The 23,344-nt window shown below is 42.2% G+C and overlaps 1 protein-coding gene across 1 annotated transcript in view; it reads left to right on the top strand.

Moving 5' to 3' along the window:
- Positions 1-382: 382 nt before the first annotated feature.
- Positions 383-23,344, top strand: part of BNC1 (basonuclin zinc finger protein 1) — a 29,075-nt gene continuing 6,113 nt past the window's right edge. The window contains exons 1-4 of the mRNA XM_010593792.3: positions 383-515; positions 15,339-15,438; positions 16,491-16,726; positions 19,124-20,988. Coding sequence (XP_010592094.1) covers positions 438-515; positions 15,339-15,438; positions 16,491-16,726; positions 19,124-20,988 — 2,279 coding nt within the window. The 5' untranslated portion in view covers positions 383-437. The remainder of the gene's footprint in view (positions 516-15,338; positions 15,439-16,490; positions 16,727-19,123; positions 20,989-23,344) is intronic.

The following is a 23,344-nucleotide window of genomic DNA, read 5'->3' as shown; positions in this document are numbered from 1 at the left end:
TTTACCTACAACTAGCAGGAAGTGAACTTGCACTGCCGAGCTGGTGAATGTGCCTGGCGCTTCACGCATGTATTTGCCTGAGAAGCTCCAGAGCCTGGCAGCGCCCCCACGCCCGTAATAAACCCCTATAACCGCTCGGCGTCCCGGGGCCGGGAGCCAGCGCCCGCCCCAGCTCCGGAGCGCCTAGTCGGTTCCGAGTTGCAACCCTGGTAGCGGCGGCTGGAGCCGGGGGGCGGGGGCCCCTGGCATTGGGGCTGCTTTGATTCCCCGCAGCCTCTCGCTCCGGCGCTGCCGGCCAGACCCCGAGCACCTCGGCTGCCTGGCTTTGCATAAGCTCCTAAAGATTTGTCAGCCAGATGTGACAAGATTGTCAAGAGGTGAGTAAAGGAGGAGATCTGATATTAATCAGTATATAGCTCGGAGCCAGACTTTCTCAAATGCGGTGTAGGAACATGTTCTTCTCATTTAAGGCATCTCTTTGTGGCTGTGGGGCTGCCACCGGTCGGAGTTTGACAGTTAAAATGGAATGCCAACTCTCAGCGTTTACTGTGTGAGTAAAATTGTGTGTGTGTGTGTGCGCGCGTGTGTGGAGAGGGGGTATCATAAGACGCTCTGAAGTTTGAAATGTCCCCTAGTTTTATGGCTGCGCTCATGGCAGCCCTCTGAAGACAGGGCATTTAAATCTGGCCAGATGCCTGGTCGCAGCCAGGCCTCTGCTGTTAACACTTAAGGGGCCTAAAAGAGGCCTCACTGGTGTCCTGGGAATCCCTGTCAGAGGGTGTGTGTGTGTGTGTGTGTGTGTGTGTAGGGGAAAACATGTGTTACTGTGGCTTAGAGACAACAGAGCAGATCTAGCAAAAGAAAAATTTCAATATATTCTTCCTACCAAAGCAGCAAGGTTTTGGCTAAACAATAAGTAAATCAAAAAACAGCATTAGCAGATCATCACTTTTTGTTAGTCACCTTTCATTCCCTGTTTACCGTTTTAAATTCCTTTTTTAAATTTTATATGATATTTCATAAGATTTCTTAGACTCTTAGTTTGTAAGTATCTGCTATGTATTAAAACTTTGTTCAGTGATAAATATATGGGCTTCTCAATTGCCTCTTACCAAATTTATTGATATACAGAATTAAAACCTCATTAAAATTGTCTCTGAAAATAAAATGGTTTGTACAACTTACAAAAGAATATTCCTTCAGAGTGTGCTGTCTCATTAGGGGGAAAGCAATTAGGAATATATAGCAAGATGTTTATAAGCTTTTGTATGAGAGTCCGACTTGATTTGTAAACTTTGCACTTAAAGCACAATAAAAATTATAAAAAAAAAAAAAAAAGAATATTCCTTCAAATGTTAACAAAGTGTCCTGGATTTGATTTTTGCTTTACATAGGTGTGACAAGATGACCACCGCTTTTGCTGTGATGAATTGTGATAAAATAATCTTATTCTTTTTGGAATACTTTCAGATAATTAAAAAGAATAAGATTATAGGTCGTCATCTGATGTCTAATAAATTTGCTAACTTCAGTATCACAAAGTATTGCTATTTCAACTCAACTTTTGTTAGTTAAGCATGTTCCCGTTACAGTTAAATGCTGAGAAGAGGTGGTAAAATCTTCGCTTAGCACTCGTGTTGTCCATACTTGGGGAACTATAATTATGCTCAGACATTTAATTTGGAACATCACCTGTACCCATGGAGGTCCTTCAACCTATTAAGGTCTTAGTGACATTCTCCTCCTTCCGTCATAGAGAAAGCAGTTAGTTTAAAGTGGTTATTTGGCCACTGATACCCATTAGGATGTGAAACAGCTATATGTTTGCTGTGGTTATAAATCACTTTAAAAATATTAACCAACATGGAGTAATGCCTTGGAAGCATAGTGGGTTTTTGTTTCATTTTTTTACATATCCCCTAGAAATTTTCGTGCAGCGGTTAGACCTGCGTCTGAGGCCCATGCCCACATTTTGTACCTCAGAACCTCAGGATTATCAGCTTGTAAAGGATAGTCCAACTCGATGGGTGAGAAAAGCCATATAGGTTTCCCAGCGAAACAAATAATAATTGTCCCTTCATCACACTTTTGTCACTTATGAAATACAAACAGGGAGACATTTTTTTAAAAGTTCAGTTTGTCAGTAAAGTTGCACCACTGTGTATGTGGTGGGGGTGGACTGTCTTTTAGCTCTGTATATGGCTTTAGAAGTTATTTTGACAGTGGCTATTAAAAGAGTTGCCCTGAAGGTTCCACAAGGTAAATTACTTGCAGGAGGAGCTGTGCTTCGCCCTGGAGTGAATTTTCTCCTTTACAGATGTCATTTAGAGTGAGTTACTTTTGTCAGAAACAACCGTTTTTAAAAAGAATGAGAAATACCCTACCTAAGGGGAAATCTCGATGCTGAGCCACCATTCTTTGGTGTCAGGATTTAGGGAATCGATCATTTTTTATTCCCCAAATTGCCTTATTTTGAGTAGACTTCTGCAGAGCCTTTATTATCCTCATTTTTTTTATTTAGATCTTTTATTTTTGATGATTTATTGGGAAGTTACCTGGTGACACAGTGGTTTAAAGCATTTGGCTGCTGACCAAAAAGTCAGCGGTTCGAACCCATCAGCCGCTTCATGGGAGAATGATGTGCCTTGGATTTCAGCCTTGGAAACTCTATGGGGCAGTTCTACTCTGTCTTATAGGGTCACTACGAGTTGGAATCGACTCCACGGCAGTGAGTTTGGCTTTGTTTTTGTTTGTTTTTAATGGGGAGATGTTAAAGATAACTGAGTTCTTTAAAGAAGGAGCATCTGGAAAGTTTTTTGTTTTTTTTAATCACTTTCTACCTGAAAATCTTATTTCCTCTTACCTTTGAAACCCTTTTTCCTAATTCTGGAAATTCCAAGATTCGGGTGTGGCCCCATTTCTCTGCACAGACACATGCTGCTTTTAGCCAAAGAGGGTTCTAAACAGAGCAGATGTGCTTCACCAGGGCCCAACTTGGGACCTTTTTAGACTTTGAGTAGTTATAGGCAAAAGGGCTGTCGCTGTTCACTTCTGCACATGGACAAATCACAAGGAGGACTCTGCCTTGGAGTGGGGGGTAATAATTTCACTTGGCTGCTATGAAGCAAAAGAGAGATGGAGAAATAAAATATGAAGGCCAGGTCTAAATAGCCCTGTGTGGCAGGAAATGGTTGTCTCAGATAAAGTCCGATTCAGGCTTTCTAATTTAGGATTGCTTCATATAGCTATGTTACTTTGATCATCTTCTCTTACAAATTATTTGTGTGATCCTGCCACACATGCAAACAAACATCAAAATTATTTTCCGGCTTTACGTTCTGTAGCCCTCTGATTGTTTATCGTATTCGTTATGAAGGTACAATTTTTAGTCTGTCATCTAAAACATTTTGTGTTTATGTCATGCTGAATTTGTAGACAGTGATCAGGATGCCACATTAATTAAGTCTGATCTTTTTAAAACAGTTTTGAAAATCAGGTTCCTTTTTTATACTTAGTTTTGAAAATCTAGTTCTCATTAAGTCCCTAAAAGAAATGTTTCAGAATTTTACTTAGAAATGTTCACAGTTTCATCATCATTTTCCATCAGCGGCAGCAGCAAAGTTGCCTGCATGTGGAGCTGACCACCTTAGTTAAAATTATCTTAAAGTGTTAATGTCTTGTTCTTGGGGTTTTTTTTCTTTTCTCTTAAGACCGATTCAACTGTATTCAACAGTTCCCTACATGTACAGTTAACAGTTAACACCTTTCTGTTTTACATTATCAAAGGTTTCTGAAGATTATCCTTAAGGTTTACCAAACTTAGGTTATAGGGGAAAAGAATCCATTGCTATCATTTATATTTCTCTATTGTTATTTTTTTAAAGAAGTGTTTGGTTTGGTTTCTGAGGTAATATTTGCATGTTTCTCTACTACTTTTTATATTTTCCATTTTCAGAACCAATAATTTTAAGAAAAAAGGCATAGATGTTAAATTATTCTGGCACAGAGTTTATACTTTGATTTATAAAGATCAAAAGAATGAGAATTTTCCCCATAGCCCTCTTTGAACTAAACAGCAAGAGAATACTACAGGTGTGTCACGCATACCTTCTCCTCACAGGTAGACTCAGCCCAATATCTGCCACCTGCAGGGGGTCTTACCTCCCATCTGCCCTTTCTCCACCAGACCCTTCTCCACACCCTCAGTCGTCTTTGGTCTCTCTTTTCATCCCCGTATTTGCGGTGAGAATTCTGTCAATTCTCCTTGAATGTCGTTTATAGATTACAAACACTGACTACCTGGTTTCCTAGGCCCCCCAAGTCCCTGCTTTCAACTATGCTCATGGTAAACAGTGTTGCCCATTGTTCGGAATCCCGTTGGTTCCATGAACCCAGTGGAGGGATTCCTGACTTCGCATCTGAACAGAGCCCCCTCCCTGCCATCCATGTTGCCTTTCAGGGTCAGCTGTCACTGCCCATAACAGAAACCTCTGCTCTGTGGCCCCGCTTCCTGGGTCTGACACACAAGGACCATGGTGAGACTTTCTTTGTGCCTAGGACTGGTGGCATTTCCTGCACACACTTAAAAAGATATGTCTCCTTCCTGAGGGAAGCCTTCCTCCTTGGGCCTCTCTAAGTGACACTGCTTTCTCGCTCTATATATGCCATCTCACTTGAACTAAAAATTTGAGGGGAGGGGGAGACTTGATTTATTTTATGTTTTCACGGAAAATACCAAACCATCAAAATTAGAGTAGTTTAATGAAGCTTGGCAAGTGTTCTTGGGGGTTTAGCAATTTCCAATTTTCGGGCAATCTTGTTTCATTTATATTCCCTACCCTATTCCTTCCCCTGTTACCAGTACTGGATTACTTTGAAACAAATCCTAGGCATAATAATTTTATTAATAAGTATTTTAACATGTAGCTCTGAAAGACAGACTTTCTTTAAAACAAAAACAGTATACCATATAGTACCTAAATTTTTTTTTTTTTACAATAACTCCTTAATGTCATTAAATTTCCAGTCAGTGTTCATATGCCTTGATTATCTCATAAACTATACCATCATTGTTTTGTTCAAATCAGAATCCAGATAAGGCCTATACAGTATCTCTCTTAACCCATACTTTTATTACTTGATACTTTTTCCTTGCAATTTATTTGTTGAAAAAGTTGGGTTATTTGTCCTGTCGAGTGCTCCTGAGCCTGAATATTGGTGATTGCTTCCTTGTGCATTTAAACATTGCTCTGTCCCCTGTCCACCAGGCATCTCTTAATTTGTTGTATTGTGGTGGCTTGTATGATGCCGTGATACCAGAAGCTTTGCCACTGGTATTTCGAATACCAGCAGGGTCACCCTTGGTGGACAGGTTTCAGGGGAGCTTTCAGACTAAGACAGACTGGGAAGAAGGACCTGGCAGTTTACTTCTGAAAAAACTGGCCAGGGAAAACCTTATAAATAGCAGCAAAATATTGTCTGATGTAGTGCCGGAAAATGAGCCTCTCAGGTTGGAAGGCACTCAAAATACACAGTGGCTGCAACCATGGGCTCAAGCATAACAATGATTGTGAGGATGGCACAGGACCAGACAGTGTTTCATTCTGTTGTATATAGGGTCGCTAGGAGTCGAGACCAACTTGATGGCACCTCACAACAACTATCCCCTGTATTTTCTGTAAACTGGAGTTGATCAAGATTTGGGTTTGAACTTTTTTGGCAAGGACATCACCATGTATCCTTCCATTCAAAGGCAAATGGTCTCTTTATTAGCAGTTGCAGAATGATGGTATTCCAGTTCTCCATTTATTTATTCACTGGAATAATTCTGTAAAGGGAATGGTCTCATCAGTGATTTGGTGACCCTGAAATACAGTCTGTATGGAAATGGATACCTACTTGATTCTTTCCCTTTGTTTACCGGGTTTCAGAATAATTAGTTGGTTCCCTAGCATCTTCTAAAGGTGGCCAATGAGTTTAATGTTTGTTTTGAGTCTATTTTGAGTTCCTAAATTTTAATATTGTAAATGACTCACATTAATTTTTGATAAATTGTAATATCAGCTTGGTTGTATGACTTTCATCCCCTGATGAAGTCATCTGCTCCCCTAGGGCAGATACTGGAAGTTATTCATATTTGTATTCATATTTGCTCCCCATCGTTATCGGTACGTGGTAACCAGAAAACCAAACCAGTTGCCATGCAGTCGATTCCAACTCACGTCGACCCCATGTGTGTTAGAGTAGAACTGTGTTCCGAAGGGTTTTCAATGGCAGTGACCTTTCAGAAGTAGATTGCCAAGCCCTCCTTCCCAGACGCTGCAGGGTGGATTCCAACCACCAACTTTCAGTTAGTAGCAGAGCACTTAACCATTTGTGCTACGCAGGGTCTCTCTAGTACAGAGTGGATGCCTTCAAAAACAAACAAAAGAAAACATGTTAAATAAATGGCTATCATTTTGTTAAGCAGTTAATGGGAAGGTGATGTCAGGGTACGTTGATGACATGAACGTCTGGTTCACGTGTGTGTTTCTCGAGGTAGGTTTCATCCAGCGCTGCCAACGGCAGATGAGTTACTCACACATAAGGACCTTATGGGTTTTCTTCTCTCATCTTCCTGGTTGTCCTTATTGCTTATCCGTCAAATCCTGCTTGTACTTCTGTGGGTTTGCCTATGTGAGAAATGCAGTGGAAAACTTTTATGTGAAAGAAATGAGAGATCAAAAGGACGAGTGTTTTCCCCGTTGCCATCTTTGAACTAAACAGCAAGAGAACACTGCAAGTTAGAGGAAAGGAGGCAAGGGGGCAAAAAAATCGTATTAAAATCAGAAAAGTGAGAAGCACAGAATATGTGTAAGAGGCAGAGCAACTTCAAAGAACTCCTACCCTTGGATGGCGAGGTTCCTTGAACCAGGAAGGTGAGCTCTGCAGCCACAGAGGATGATGGGAATGATAATTTCACCACAGGTGAAGAGAAACAAACCCTCTCCCCACAAGCCGAGGGTGGTCCAGCTGCTTTAAAAGCTGTCTTGTGTTAATACAAGGAGCTCTGGTGGTGCAGCGGTTAAGCACTTGGCTACTAACCAAAAGGTAAGAGGTTCAAACCCATCAGCCTGCTGCATGGGAGAAAGTTGTGGCAGTCTGCTTCTGTGAAGGTTTACAGCCTTGGAAACCCTATGGGTGAAGTTCTGCCCTGTTCTATATGGTCGCTATGAGCTGGAATCGACTCGACAGTAATGGTTTGTTTTATTTTGTTTTTGCGTTATACATCCTGATTGTCAGTTTTCGATGTGTGCTTCAATTTTGCAGGACTCAGATATATAACAACAAAAAATAGGCTTATATTCAGTATTTAAAAATACAACTTGGAAAAACCTGAAGCATTTTTATTCTAAAGCTTGGTGACTTTTAAAAAGTGATTCGTGGTTTGTCAGACTGGGTCCTTTGACTTCAAGTTGGGGAATTCATGATTCTTACCACTAAGAATCTTTTATCTCCTGAGACTTTCCCATTTAAAAGAGAACCACAGACTCTTAGCTTGGCCTCAGTGATCTCTACTAGTAAGCCATTTGCCATGTGGTTGTCACGTCGTCCTCTCCATGATCAGCAGGAAGATCAGTGTGTAAACTAGGAACTGCACCCGAAAATAATAGTTGCCGTCCTTTCTGCTCAGCAATCCTTAGGGCATGACTTCCGACTCAAGATTACTTCATGGTCACTAAACGGCTTCTCAACTCCAGCCATCATATTCTTGTTCCAAGAAGGAGGAATGAGGAAAGGCAAAGAGATCTCTCAGCTGAGTCAGCTCCCATTTATAAGGAAGTTTCTATAAAGCTCCACTCAACAACGTCTACATATATACCATGGGCCAGAACTTAACCACTTGGCTGCCAATGGAGACTTGGAAATTAAGGCTGTTTTACTGAGGCAGATCTGGAAAAAGAGTATTCAGTGGGCAGATATTATCAGTAAGTATCGTGCAGCTCTCTCACTGATTCGTTCAGTCATTCATTTATTCTTAGCAAATCCCGACAGGAAGTTTACCAAGTAGCAGACACAGTGCAAGCCACTAGTTGTTGGTTTTGGAGTTCCAGTTGTTTTGTTGTCTCTTTCAGAAGTGATTGGTTGTGGAGCAGCTTTTGTGGAGTTTTTTTTTTTTTTTTTAAATCTTAGATGTTTTTGGTAGCTCTGTCTGTGCAAAATCAGACTAGCAGAGCCCAGAGGATCTAAGAGCCTACTTGCTGTGGGGCTGATGGCAATAATAGTCTCACTGTGCTAATTGGTCTCTCCAGCTGTCCATTTGTGTATCCTCATTAATTTGGCTAACAAGCCTCAGGTAGCAGGAGCAGGTATCCAATCATTTTATAGATAAAGTCACCAAGGCCTGGAGCTGAAGTTACCTGGCTTAGCAGGAAGTAAGACGTAGGTTGCCTGTGGCCAGTCCTAGGTTTACTGCTTCCCATTGGGGAGTGCCCAGCATGGTGAGGGGGAAGGAGCTCAGGCTTCTCAGGTCTGCAACCAGAGGAATCTTTTTAACAGACGAATCATATTAATTTCACACCTTGTTAAGGCTCACCATTAGAATAAAATCCATACTCCTTGCCCTGCCCCACAAGGCCCTATACAGTGTGACATCTCACCTCTCAGACCCCATTTTCTACCATTAACATCACTGACTCCACTCCAGCTACCATGGGTCCTTTTCTGTTTCCTGAGTACCCTAACCTCTTTTGTGCCTCCGGGCCTTTGCACTTGCTGGGCCCCCTGTCTGAAACAACTCTTTCCCTCTCCAGGTCTTCACATGACTGACTCTTTGCCATTCCTCGGGACCCAGTTCAAAGGTTACCTCCTCAAAGGCCTTTGATGATGATCCTTTCTAAAATATATTTATTCCTGCTTCCACCCGCTTCATGCCACCCAGTTAAATCGCTAGCATAACTTTTTTGTTAGTTTTTTCATTGCATTTCCCTTACTCTGAAATAATCTTGTTTGTTTACTTATTTTGTTTTTCCCCTAGGCTATAATTTCCTGGAGGGCAGGGACCTCATCTGCCTTCTTTAACACTTTAACTCCCAGAGTGTAGAACAATGCTTGGTTCCTAAACGCCCAGCAAATACTTACTCAATGAATGACACTTCTTTAACATGTGGAATTTCAATTTCCTTATTTGCAAAATGTGGATGATAATGTCTCCCTGTCAAGGTTCCTGTAAGGATTAAATGAAACCGCGTTACTGCACTTAGCATTGAACATTGATGTTTCAAGATATAATCCACCCCTAGTATTCAATATCCATATCTGAGACCACACTGATAGCCTCTAAATCCCTCAGCTTCCTCATCTATGAAATGGGGGTTTTGTCTAACTCCTGGGATGGTTATGAGAGAGAAATTAGATCGTTCAATGGTTAGTGCCTCACACATAATAAATACTCAGTAAAGCTCACCAGCTCTGTAATCTTGAGCAAGTTACAAATCTTCCATAGATTTGAGTTTCCTGAGAATAAGTCCCTCCTCCCAGCAATGTAATGAGTATTAAATGAGATCACCTATTAAACATGAGCACCATCGTATTGAAAGGTAGATGCAACGAACTCAGCACTGTCCAGTGGAACTTTCTGTGATGATGGAAATGTTCTGTATCTCTGCTGTCCAATACAGTAGCCACTAGCCACATGTGGCTACTGAGCACTTGAAATGTGGCCATTGTGACCCAGGAGCTGAATTTTTTATTTTATTTGATTTTAGTTAATCTAAATTTAATAGCCACATGTGGCTAGTGGCTACCATACTAGAAAGTACAGACTAAGTGACTTGAGCCTGGCTGCCTGGCTGGTACACAGTTCAATTTTGGGCCTGAGCCAGATCACAAATGACTCTTCAGGATCAGTGCCGTGACTGTGGGAGCCCCAAAGATCTATAATTTTCCTTTTCTCCTTCTATCTCTTGTACCATTGCTGTCGAATCAATTCTGACTCATAGTGACCCTATAGGACAGAGTAGAACTGCCCCATAGGATTTCCAAGGCTGTAAATCTTCACAGGATCAGATCACCAGGTCTTTTCTCCCCCGGAGCTGCTGGTGGATTTGAACCACTGACTTTTCGGTTAGCAGCTGAGCACTTTAACCACTGCACCACCAGGGCTTCTTGCCTTCTATCTAGTCCCCCAAGAATATCTCCCTGAATTTATCCTCAGTGTTATGAAAATGTATGCATGTGCTAGAGATGAAAACAGCTTTGAAGTGAACGATTTTTATTCTCAACCTCAAGAATTCAAACCCTGTCAATAGCTTGCACCGTGTAGCAGTGGATGTCTGTGCGTGTACCCCACTGTGTGGAGATTCAGCACAATGTCTCCTGACAGGAGGCCCATGACAACATCTCCCCACACTGAAGGTAGAGCAGGGGTGTCTCGGAGATGAAGCGGGACCTACAGATTCACCTGAAAACTAGGTCATAACTTTCTATCCCACGACTGCAAATGACCGAATTATCCGTAACATACTCGATGTGTCAGTAATAGCTTTTGGACAGATGAATAAGCAAATGGTTGTTAGTTACAAAAAAGTAAACCAGAATTTTGAATCTTGATTTGTAACACATCAAAGTGGCAAATAACAATTCCAGAAATAGTCTGATTAAGATAAGTGCGTGAAAAAGCAATAATCATTGTCTTGATGAGTTCGGAATGTTGTAAACATCTGCTTTATGTTTCTGAAGAATGGAACAAGTATTAGGATTCTGAAGGAAAGGATGTAAGTTTTAAAGAGTTTTCCATTTTGATTATATGAGTACTTTTCATCCTGTAATTAGAATTTCTTGGTTTGATTTCTTTTGAGAAGCTTTAATTTGTCTTTAGATAACGGTGCTATAATTTTACTACATCATGGAATTCTGAGATGGGTGGAAAAATACAAGGGCCTTGATATTGGAAATTTTCTTTGACACTGTAATTAGCTTTTTTAGTTCATAAATAATTCCTCTGAGATTACTTCCATAGATGTTTAATAAGCTTTATTAAACTTCATTCAAATGGGTTTGTGTAGAACCACATGAAGGTTTCTTACAAAGCAGCATTCATACGTTAGAATTATAGATAAAATTGCCTAAAGCTAGAAGTTGCTGAAACTGATTGGTCAGATTTGGTCAGTGGTTCTCAACTGTGGTCAGTTTTGCCCCAGGGGACATTTGACAATATCTGGAGACGTTTTTGATGTTACTGGCATCTGGTGGGCAGAAGACAGGGTGGCTGCTAAATAAATATCTACAGTGCTCAGGACAGCCTCCCCAAATGTCAGTAGTGCTGAGGTTGAGAATCTCTGGGATAGTGATGAGAGGCTCAGAAGCAATCTTAGGTTGTGAAATGCCCTTGGAATTATTCCCCCTGTGGTTGTCTGTGCTGGGTCTGAGGTAGGATCACCCAGAATTTCCTGGGGCTTCACCTGAGCAGGAGCCTTTCAAGCAGAGTCTTCTGGAGTAGAGGAAATATGTGCTCAAGGACATCTCTTCCTTTGATTAAAGCTGGTCTCGTTTTCCAAGTAAATGAAATGTCAATTTACTTTGCATAGTTTCAACATCTTGCTTTTAAAGAGTGAAAGGCATCTTGAGGGACATAATCCCACACTAAAAACTTTTCTCCTTTAAAAAAATTTCCTTTAAAATAGTCATATTTGTAGAATCGAAGTTGTGAAATGTTTCAGACGCTTAGTAGTGAGTATGCCGGGAGCTATGGAGAACACAGAAGTGACTGGATCATCTGTGAACTAACGTTCAAAGTTTGGGATGCTTGGCAGCATGTTAGGTGTACCACAGACTAAGCTAATGGAGACTTTTAAAATTTTCGCTTTGATAGTGTATAATGTAAGTTAAGCCATTACTCATTTTTATTCTTTAGCTTCCATTCAAAACACATACATAATTATGTGTATAGAAATAAAAAAAATATGACCGAGTAATACTGCCCCATAGGATTTTCTTGGCTGTGATCTTTATGGAAGCAGATCGCCAGGTCTTACTCCTGTGGAGCTGGTGGGTGCATTCAAATCATGAACCTTTTGGTTAGCCATTTGCACCATTCATGTACCAAAAAGAGTACAGTGGAGTGACTTTTAGTATGTTTATAGAGTTGTGCAACCATCACCACTAATTTTAGAATATTTTCATCATTCAAAAAAAAACCCTGGTCAAAATTTAAAACTTTTGTGCTTCAAAGGATACTATCAAAAAAGTGAAAAGATAACCAATAGAATGGGAGAAAATATTTGCAAGTCGTATATCTAGTAAGGGACTTGTACCTAGAATATATAAAGAGCTAAAAAGACAAATAACCTAATCTTAAAATGGGCAAAGGATCTGAATACTCCCGTCTCCAGAGAAAACATACACATGGTCCATAAGTACATGAAAAGATGTTCAGCATTACTATCGATCAAAAAAATGCAAGTCAAACACAGTGAATTCTACTTCACACTTACTAAACCAAAAAACCCATTGCCGTCAAGTAGATTCCGACTCATAGCGACCCTATAAACTAGAGTAGAGCTGCCCCTGTGGGGCAGCATTTTCAGGGAGCACCTGGTGGATTCGAACTGCTGACCTTTTGGTTAGCAGTTGTAGTTCTTAACCACTACGCCACCAAGGTTTCTGTTCATTAGCTATAATAAAAAAGACAATTACAAGAGTTTGAAAGGGTATGGAAACATTGGAACCCTCATACATGACAGGTGGGAATGTAAAATGGTATAGCTTCTTTGAATAACAGTTTGCCAGTTCCTCAAAAAGTTAAACATAGAGTTACCATGTGATAACAGCATTTCCACTCCTAGCATAAACCCAAGAGAAATGAAAACAAATGTCCACCATATTCTTGCACACAGGATTTTTTTTGGAGGTGATGAAATGTTTTAAAATTAAATTGTGGTGATGGTTATACAACCGTGTGAATAGACTAGAAATCATTTGAGTTGTGTACTTTAAATGAGTATATTATATGGTGTGTGAATTATATCTCAATAAAGCTGTTTTTTAAAAAAGATAAAAACAAGGAAAAAAGAACATCTTCTACCACCACCAGTTAGCAGTCACCCATTTCTCTCCTTTCCCCACAGCCCTTGGCAACCGCTACTGTGCTTTCGGGCTCTGTGGGTTTGCTCTTCTGGACATCTGTTGTAAATGGAATCACATATGTGGCCTTTTGTGCCTAGCTTCTTTCACTTAGCATGTTTTCAGAGTTCATCCATGTATAACATGTTTCAGGACTTTGTTCCTTTTTATTGCCAAATAGTACTTCATTGTATAGGTAGACCACATTTTGTTTCTCCACTCATCAGTTGATGGGTGTCTGGGTTGTATCCACTTTTTAGCTATTATAAATACTACCGCTGTGAACATTGCTGTACAGGCAATCACCAGGTTACGAATGTCAGACTTGTAGTTACGAACCAACCCCCTAATGCCTACTAAAAATGAGAAGTACATACAATGGTTTCGTAATAAGAACGGATGCAACTTTGTGACACGTATCAAAACATTATCATTATTATTACTGTATCTGGAAGTGTTTAAGGTTTTTTTATGCGTAGGAAACCTGTTGCCGTTGAGTCAATTCCAACTCAGAAGGTACACTATATTCTAAGGCAAAACTGTTTGAATTTATGTACAAATTGGAGTAAAAGACAGATTTAGGGATGGAACTCGTTGGTAACCCAGGGACTGCCTGTACAAGGATTTGTGTGGCTGCAGTTTTCATTTCTCTCGGGTATATACCTGAGAGTCGTATTGCTGGGTCATCTGGTAACTCTGTGATTAACTTTTTGAAGAGCTGCCAGACTGCTTTCCAAAGTGACTGCACCATTTTACAATCCCATCAGCAACCGATTTTTAAGTGAAGATAGGTTATATCCTCCTTAAAACAAGTTTCCCAAGTCTTTGGGCCACATTCTCCCCTTCTCTGCCCCCCACACAAGGCCACACAATCCCTTAATTGGCAGACAGAGGTTTCAACCCATAATTGTAGGGCCTTACCACCCCCTCCTCGAAACACATGCACACACCAGTTTCCAGACTCTCTTGAATCCTACAGGTTCCACCCAGCAGCTCTTCGCAGGCACCTCACTAACACAGCTCCTGTGAGAGTTTTTTCGCTTTAATAATAGATTACAGTCCTCAGGCCTCTACCCCCTTTTGAGAACCTCATCTTAGAAACATATGTGAAGCTTTCTTTTTAATACTGGGACTTTTTTGGACACATTCATCTCTATTTTTTATTTCAGTTAGAATTTTGTCCATCCGACATGCCCGCACCAAGCACGGCACCATAACGTGCAGTTGAGGGGTCAGCGGGCTGACCCAGGGCATCTGTGTCTGACACATACACAGTCCGGTGTAGTCAGCCATCATCAGTTGCCGTGGAGGTGATTCTGACTCATGGCGACCCCATGTGTGTCAGAGTGGAAATGCTCCGTAGGATTTTCAATGACTGTGGTCATTCAGAAGTAGATCACCACATTGCTCATTGCTTTGGAGCTGCCTCTGGGTGGACTCAAACCTCCAATCTTTTGGTTGGTAGTCAGGTGCATTAATGGTTGTACCACCCAGAGATTCCAATCAATCACTAAATCCAAAAAACAAAGAAACAACTCAGTTGACATTGAGTCAATTCTGACTCATGGTGACCGTACGTGTGCAGAGTAGAACCGTTGCATAGGATTTTCAAGACTGTGAACTTTCAGAAGCAGACTGCCAGGCCTTTCTTCCAAGGCCTCTCTGGCAGGGTTTGAAACACCAACCTTTCAGTTAGTACTTAATCATTGGTACCATCCGGGGACTCCTAGTCACTCATTATATGTTCTTAAATCCGTTTAGATTTTCAGCCTCTCCCACATCTTGGGGGCAGTAACAAATTCCGTATGTGGATTATTCTCGGTTCACATAGTCCTCCCTTTTCCTTGTTCCAAGATGGCCTCTGTAAACCTTTGAGGATTGCTGCTTTGGTCAACTTAGAGATTTGGTGCAAATGGACTTTTCACTCTTTCTGTGCCCTGAATAATACAGCAAGATGTTTCCTTCCAACCTGTAGTCTTTCCTTTCATACTAAAAAGCCCCGATGTTTTTAGCCCATTCTCGCGTGTCAAGGGTCTGTGTATATCTTCACGGTCTCCAGGTGCTCAGCAGGCTGCTTATCTTCCCGGGGCAAAATATACCCCTCTGGGCCTGACATAAAGTGGGCACGCATGGCTCAGTGAATGTTGCTGAATGGAGGACTGTGTTTTGTTTTGTAAATGCAGTGCATGTTCCATACATCACTCATGTGCTACGCATAACCGTCTTCTCCTTTGCAGGCTATAGGCTGTACTCTGAATTGCAGTTGCCCAAGCTTCAAACCAGGGAAAATAAACCACCGGCAGTGTGAGCAGTGCAGACACGGATGGGTGGCCCATGGTAACTTTATTATTTTTTTCTCCTTTTTTGTTTTGTACTGTTCCCTGTAAACACTTCTAATTATTTAGGACCTGTTTTAATATCTAAAAATGACAGCTAATGTTCAGTAAGTGATTGCTATGTGCCAGGTAAAATGCTCAGAGCTTTACAATATGGTATCTCTTTGAATCTTAACAACTCTGTGGTGTTTTATTGGCTCTGTCTAAAGATGTAGAAACTGGTGCTTCAGAGCCATCATTCTGATAGAAATGTTCTGTGCTGTCCAGTGCGGTAGCTACTGGCCTAGGGTCGCCAGATAAAATACAGAATGCCCAGTTATATTAGAATTTAAGATAAGCCGTGAATAACTTTTAGTACAAGTATGTCCTGTTGAGTATTTTTAGTATAAGTATATCCCACTTAATTCATTATTTATCTGAAATTCATATTCAGATTTAACTGGACATTCCATTGCTAAATCTTGACAACCCTACGCTAGCCACATGTGGCTCCCGAGCACTTGAAATGTGACCAGTGTGACTGAGGAACTGAATTTCTTTTTTTAATTTTAATTAATTTAAAGCTAAATTTAGATATCCACACGTGGCTTGTGATTATTGTATTGGACAGCACAGGTTTAGGTGGTTTAATTTGCCAAGTAAGACAACTGGGAAGCAGCAGACTAGGGTTCAAACCCAAATCAGACTCCCTAACCCAGGTTCTTCACCTCCAGCCTCTAATCTTTCTGATGATCTGTCCTCTTGATTATCTCCCAGCTGCTTTTGTTTCCCCCCTTTACTCCTTCCCTAATTGTGGCTGTCTACTGCTTTTTTTTACTGCTTAGAGATGCCACATTAAAGGGAAAAAGGACTCTCAGTCCAATCAATTTGATTTTAGCAGTGCCTATGAATAACTTGGAGCCTGATAGTTATTCAGGTTGTTAATCGTATGCACATTGGCGTTTTTTTTCTGGAAGTGATGACAGAGTTGTAGAGCTGTAGTCTACCTTTTATTCCGTGTTTCTCTTCAAAGTGTCTCCTTCAAAATGATCTTTCTTCAATTTGCTTTTTCAGCTCTAAGTAAGCTGAGGATCCCCCCTGTGTATCCGACAAGCCAGGTGGAGATTGTCCAGTCCAATGTGGTGTTTGATATTAGCAGCCTCATGCTCTATGGGACCCAAGCCATCCCTGTTCGCCTGAAAATCCTACTGGACCGGCTCTTCAGTGTGCTAAAGCAAGACGAGGTCCTCCAGATCCTCCATGCCTTGGACTGGACCCTTCAGGATTACATTCGTGGATACGTGCTGCAGGTACAGGGCTGCTCCCCTAGAATGCCTTCTGAAACCTGTGTCCATGTAACTTACGTAGCCCAGTTGCCTGCCAGTGCTACAACCATTGGTGGTCGTCATTCCCTTTAATGTTGCCTTTCATGGCTTGAATCTCCACCTCATCTTCTGAGGGAAGTCCAGTGCTTTACCCAAGATTTCTGTGAATCTCCAGGGAGGGGGCACTTTATATGTTCTGATTTGGGTTTCACAAAACCAGCTCTTCCATAGTAAACCATTTGCTCCATCTTGGGTGCTACCTCCATTTCCATTTTTATCCCCAAACTACATCCTGACACGGAGTTCCTGGGTGGTGCAAACACTTAATATGCTCAGATGCTCACTGGAAGGTTGGAGGTTCCAGTCCACCCAGAGGCACCTCAGGAGAAAGGCCTGGTGATCTACTTTTGGAAAAAACAGCCTTTGAAAACCCTGTGGAGTACGGTTCTACTCTGACACACAACATCAGCAACTGGTTACTGATACCTAGTGACACAAGACAGTGTATCAGATTTCACTGAGATTTTGGGGATGAGAACAGAAGCTTACGTTACAGAACCACACAGCAAACAACTTACAGCTTCGTGCCACACCTTGGTTTTTAAAGCCCTCTGCCGTCCCACTGCTGGTTTTCCTTCATAGGCTCCATCTTCTTGTGCTGTTCTTGTGTATTCACACCCTTGCTCATTCTCCCTTTCCTCACATTTTCTCTCCTTTTCTCCATTGTTCCATGCCCTTCATTCCTTCTCTCCTCTCTTTATTTTGCAGGGATAGTTTTGCCTCTCTTTCTAGACCATGCTATTGGGATAGGCCTCATGTTTCATATCCAAAGAGACCATTGAGGTGTTTTCACAAGCAAAGAGTGTATTTCCTGCTAAGATGTATATCATTCTTGTAACATATGAAACAGCTACAGCATTTTTTTTCCTTGCCCCTACGCTAGAAAATGTCAGCTAACTTTGGTAACAATTTTAATGAAATGGGGGAATGAAGGTATTTCCAAGACTAACGCGGACGACAGTCTTCATCAGGTAGGCCCTATCATTAAAATGAGCACTAATAACAACCATTAATTAATGAATTAACTCCTGGACTCTGTGCGTGTCACCCCTAATCCACAAAGTAATCTTACAAGATAGCAGGTATGTTATTCCCATTTTCAGGTTGAAAAAGTAGAGGCTTGGAGTACTTGGAATTTTGCAGGAAGCCACTCAATGAGTATTATGTGGCAGACCTAGAATTTGAAGCCACTTTTTTCTAATTCTAAAGCCCATAATCTTTCCCTAGAAACACGTTTGCTCACCTTGAGTGTAGGGCCCCCCCAGCAGGCTAGAAACAACCTTTTATGTCGAGTAGCATTATGAACTTACATTATGACACAGATCAATATTTAATGATCCTGATAACCTTGCTTTCTAGGGTTAAGATTAAAAATATGACATCAATTACCTTCAACCTCTATTGCATGAAAAATTTATGATGTTACATTCCTCGTCATCTTTGAAACTCCTACATGCACTGTGAAAAATCTCAGTAGGCCATCAAATACATGCTCTGTGATAAAATATTTATTGTAGTTTTAGGAAAAGTTAGGCCTGGCTAGAGTTTGAAAGATCTCCACCACTCCAGAGTAATCAAAGCTCTGCTTTGTGAACACAGGCAGTAGATCAATACAAGTTCATTTGTTTTCTGGTGTTAGTTGCTTGGGAAGGTTATTAAACTTGAAGCTGATGAATACTTGAGCTCTATCTAGGCCTGATTGTTCTGTTTATACTCTTTAGATAAAGAAGTTACTGTTGGTCAGATTACACATATTTTAACTTTAGAGGGAAAATTATTATGCCTAACATAAGACAAAGGAGCCCTGGTGGTACAGTGGTTAAATGCTTGGCTGCTAACTGAAAGGTCAGCAGTTCGAACCCACCAGCCACTCCACAAGAGAAAGATACGTCAATCTGCTTTTATAAAGCTCACAGCTTTGGAAACCCTATGGGACAGTTCCACTCTGCCCTATAGGGTCACTATGAGTCAGAATCAACTTGGCACACAACAACAATGTAAGACAATCCAAATAAGGTAGAAAATAAAAACTAAATTTCCCTGGCTTGGACTTAAGTAATATAATTTTATTTCTGTCTTTTGGATCAAATATAGGGCCACTGCTTATATTTGTGCAGTTTATTCTCTGTACAAAAGTTTCTGGCCCAGGGGAGTGTGTGAGTGGGGTTGACTTATCAAGCCTTGTGCTCATGCACAGGGGGCATCTTTTTCTAATAGACACACAGGTGCCCTATAGGCTTGTAAGAGTCCTGACCAAATTCTTAGAGAAAAGGATATGGAGTAGTAAATTGATCATGCCGTGTAATTCTGGTTTGGGTTTAGGATGCGTCGGGAAAGGTTTTGGACCACTGGAGCATCATGACTAGTGAGGAAGAAGTGGCCACCTTGCAGCAGTTCCTCCGCTTTGGAGAGACCAAGTCCATTGTCGAGCTCATGGCAATTCAAGAGAAGGAAGAGCAGCCCATCATCATACCCCCTTCCACTGCGAGTGTGGACATCAGGGCTTTCATCGAGAGCTGCAACCACCGGCGTTCCAGCCTCCCCACGCCTGTGGACAAAGGAAGCCCTAGCAGTGTACACCCCTTTGAGAACCTCATAAACAATATGGCTTTCATGCTGCCTTTCCAGTTCTTCAACCCTGTACCTCCTGCTCTGATAGGCTCACTGCCTGAGCAGTTTATGCTGGAGCAGGGTCAGGACCAAAGTCAGGACCCCAAGCAGGAAATCCATGAATCCTTCCCTGACAGCAGCTTCTTGACTTCCAACCCCACACCATTTCAGGTTGAAAAAGACCAATGTTTAAATTGTCCAGAGACTGTGACTCAAAAGGAAGACAGTGCCCATTTAAGTGACTCCAGCTCTTACAACATTGTCACTAAGCTTGAAAGGACACAGTTGTCCCCTGAAGCCAAATTGAAGCCTGAGAGGAACAGCCTGGGCACAAAGAAGGGCCGAGTGTTCTGCACGGCCTGCGAAAAAACCTTCTATGACAAAGGCACCCTCAAGATCCACTACAACGCCGTACACCTGAAGATCAAGCATAAGTGTACCATCGAAGGGTGTAACATGGTATTCAGCTCCCTGAGAAGCAGGAATCGCCACAGTGCCAACCCCAACCCTCGGCTGCACATGCCAATGAACAGAAACAATAGGGACAAAGATCTGCGGAACAGCCTAAACCTGGCCAGCGCTGAGAGCTATAAGCGCCCAGGTTTCACAGTGACCTCACCAGACTGTAGGCCACTCCCCAGCTACGCTGGCTTAGGGGAGGATTCCAAAGGCCAACCAGCCTTCCCAAGCACTGGGCACAATGGCGTGCTGTTTCCCAACCTAAAGACAGTCCAGCCGGTCCTTCCTTTCTACCGCAGCCCGGCCACTCCAGCCGAGCTCGCCAACACACCGGGGATGCTGCCTTCTCTCCCGCTGTTATCCTCTTCGATCCCAGAACAGCTGGTTTCAAATGAAGTGCCATTCGATGCCCTTCCCAAGAAGAAATCCCGCAAGTCCAGTATGCCTATCAAAATAGAGAAGGAAGCGGTGGAAATCGCTAATGAGAAGAGGCACACCCTCAGCTCAGATGAAGACATGCCCCTGCAGGTGGTCAGCGAGGATGAGCCCGAGGTCTGCAGCCCTCAGTCAGACCAAGCACCTGAGGAGCAGCGCCTGCCATCGGGACACATGGGTAGGCCTCTCCCTGAAGGAGAGAGGCCTCGCCATCTCAAATCAGTGATCGAGTCCAGCGGCACCATCCACCGAACCCCTGAGCAGGCCACACACAACTTGGAGAAGGAGCCTGAGCAGAAGCCAGCATTGACCTTGGTGTCAAGTGAGGTTGAGGACAGTGGTTGTGAACACCACCTCCCCCCTGGGATGGAACCCCACGGTCCCTTTCCTGACTACATCCAACTGCAGCAACGCCTGCTGGCTGGGGGCCTGTTCAGTGCATTGTCCAACAGAGGAATGGCGTTTCCTTGTTTCGAAGATTCTAAAGAACTGGAGCATGTGGGTCAGCATGCACTAGTGAGGCAGAAGGAAGAGAACCACTTCCAGTGTGACATCTGTAAGAAGACCTTTAAAAACGCTTGCAGTGTGAAAATGCACCACAAGAACATGCACACCAAAGACACCCACCTGTGCACAGTCGAGGGCTGCAAGGCCACCTTCCCTTCCCGCAGAAGCAGAGACAGGTAAGACATGCCTGGCAATCACTCCTTCTAAGGTGGTGGTTTCTTAAACTTGAATATGCATCAGAACCACCTGGAGGGCTGGTGAAACCACAAGCTGCTGGGCCGCAGCCCAGAGTTTCTGCTTCAGCTGGTCTGGGGTGCGGGCTAGAGTTTGTACTTCTGACACATTCCCAGGCGCTGCCTGATGATTGCTCGTCCAGGGACCACCATGTGAGAAACAACGGTTCTACAGGCCCACATCGCTGAATCTTCAATTACAAAATCTGAACTCATTTGGCCACACAACCAGACCTGAGGCGATGTGAGGCAATTTGCCATCTTTTTTTACTCGCCCTTGGTGTGAATTTTTCTATATGTTAGTACAACAGTACAATAGTACAATTATTATGTGAACACCCCCTTAACAAATGGATTTGTTAAGGGGGTGTTCACATAATAATTACAGTGTGTGCACCATTTTGCCTTTCTGAAGTCTGAGAAATTCTGAATTCAGAAACACATCTTGCCCAAAGATTTAGGATAAGAAATCGTAAACTATTTCTTACATTAGTAGCTTGGATAAAAGATTTGAAGAGGAGGAAGGAGGGAGCTTTTTAAATTATCACTATAGCCTCCTAAAACACGCTGATTTTCATTTCATAATAAGTCCATCGAATGAGGCATTTTCTCTGATTTCAAGTTAACAGTCTGTATTTGAAAGGAAGATTAACTTCATAACCAAAGATTTTTTTAAATATTAAGATATGAAAGAATAAAGGTGATTGGCAAGTTACCTCAGAGCAGGGCTTCGAACCAGTTCAGTCATGACCGATGAAGTGGAACTGGAACTGACCTGAATTTTAAAAAATTGGGTGATGTGGAACCATAACCAGAATGGGACAAATTATGAGTTGAAGCCCTGGATTGGGAGACTTGGAAGTGGCATACTGAGCCCTTTCAGGAGCGTGATGCATGAGATTAGATTACTGGCAGCACTACCACCTTTGAGCTGGACACTGGTGTTTTCAACTGTGCGCAGAATCCAAAGGGCAAGAGATTTGGTTGCTCTGAAACGCTTACACTGCCCTTGGTTCCTAAGAAGGAGATTAAGTTTCTAGCAGGGCTTTGATCCATAATTTTTCCTGTTCCAGTTATGATTCTGGTTCACCCAAATTTTAAAAATCTGAGTCTGTTCCAGTGTCACTTCCTCAGCCATGACTGAACCAGGAAGAACCTGTTCAAAGCCCTGCTTCAGAGTCTGTCATGTGTGATTAGAAGACGAGAAGTCTGTTGGTGCTGGGCTTTCATGACAGACAGTCAAACTGTTTACAGAGTTCCCGGTATAGAGCTTATCTTATCACCCTAAGGGACCAGAGGATGGTGCCAGAGTTACCACCAGGCTTATGCTTTTTATAATGAACTTGAGTCACTAAACCACTCTTCAGGTCACCTCCTCACCACCCTATCAGGGAAGAGCCAGCATACCAAAGGGGACCCAAAGAGGCTTAAGGAAAGGATCAGCTGTCTAATGAAATGCAATTTGATAAATGCTAAATGGTTCATAGAATTTTAAAGTGCTGCAATTGCTCAAACAAGCTTGACTTCAGGCACATCAACACCACCACTAACTTTAAATCCAAATGTAATTCCTAATGGCATGGTAGTTAAGAGCTTGGCTGCTAACCAAAAGGTCAGCAGTTCGAATCCACCAGCCACTCCTTGAAAACTCTGTGGGGCAGTTCTACTCTGCCCTCTAAGGTTGCTATGAGTCGGTATTGACTCGATGGCAATGGGTTGGGTTTGGTTTGGCTAATTTATTAAGATGGATTGACACAGTGACTGCAACAATGAGTTCAAACATAGCAACGGTTGCAAGGATGGTGCAGGACCAGGCACTGTTGTGTTCTGTTGTACAATAGGGTTGCTATGAGTCAGAACTGACTCAACGGCACTAACAATTTATTACGAAGGAGAAAAAATACAGATTCCCATACACATTCTCGGACAGGGCTCTTAGGAGCCAGGGCTTTGAACCAGTTTGGTCAAGTTCAATGACTGCTAAAAATTTGCGTGTCTAACAAGTTCCCTGCTGAGAATTGGCATTTCCACCCCAGATACACTGTATCAGAATCTACATTTTAACAAGATCCCCAGGTGATTCTTCTGTATAACTTCCTGGAAGGTGTTAGAAATACAAATTCTCAGCAGGGGTTCTGAACTGGAACAAACCCCGTTAGAAACATACTTTTTGTAATGAAGAAGATAGAGCACAGGTGATACTGGTTAAAACCACCAGGCTAGCCCAGTTAGTGAACTGGTCCTTCGCTCTTTCCTTTTCCTAAGAGGAAGGAGTGTTAATAAATAAGCTGTCGTTACG

Source organism: Loxodonta africana, chromosome 13, assembly GCF_030014295.1.
Source record: "Loxodonta africana isolate mLoxAfr1 chromosome 13, mLoxAfr1.hap2, whole genome shotgun sequence".
Taxonomy (NCBI): Eukaryota; Metazoa; Chordata; class Mammalia; order Proboscidea; family Elephantidae; genus Loxodonta; species Loxodonta africana.
This window is presented reverse-complemented; position numbering and strand designations above follow the sequence as displayed.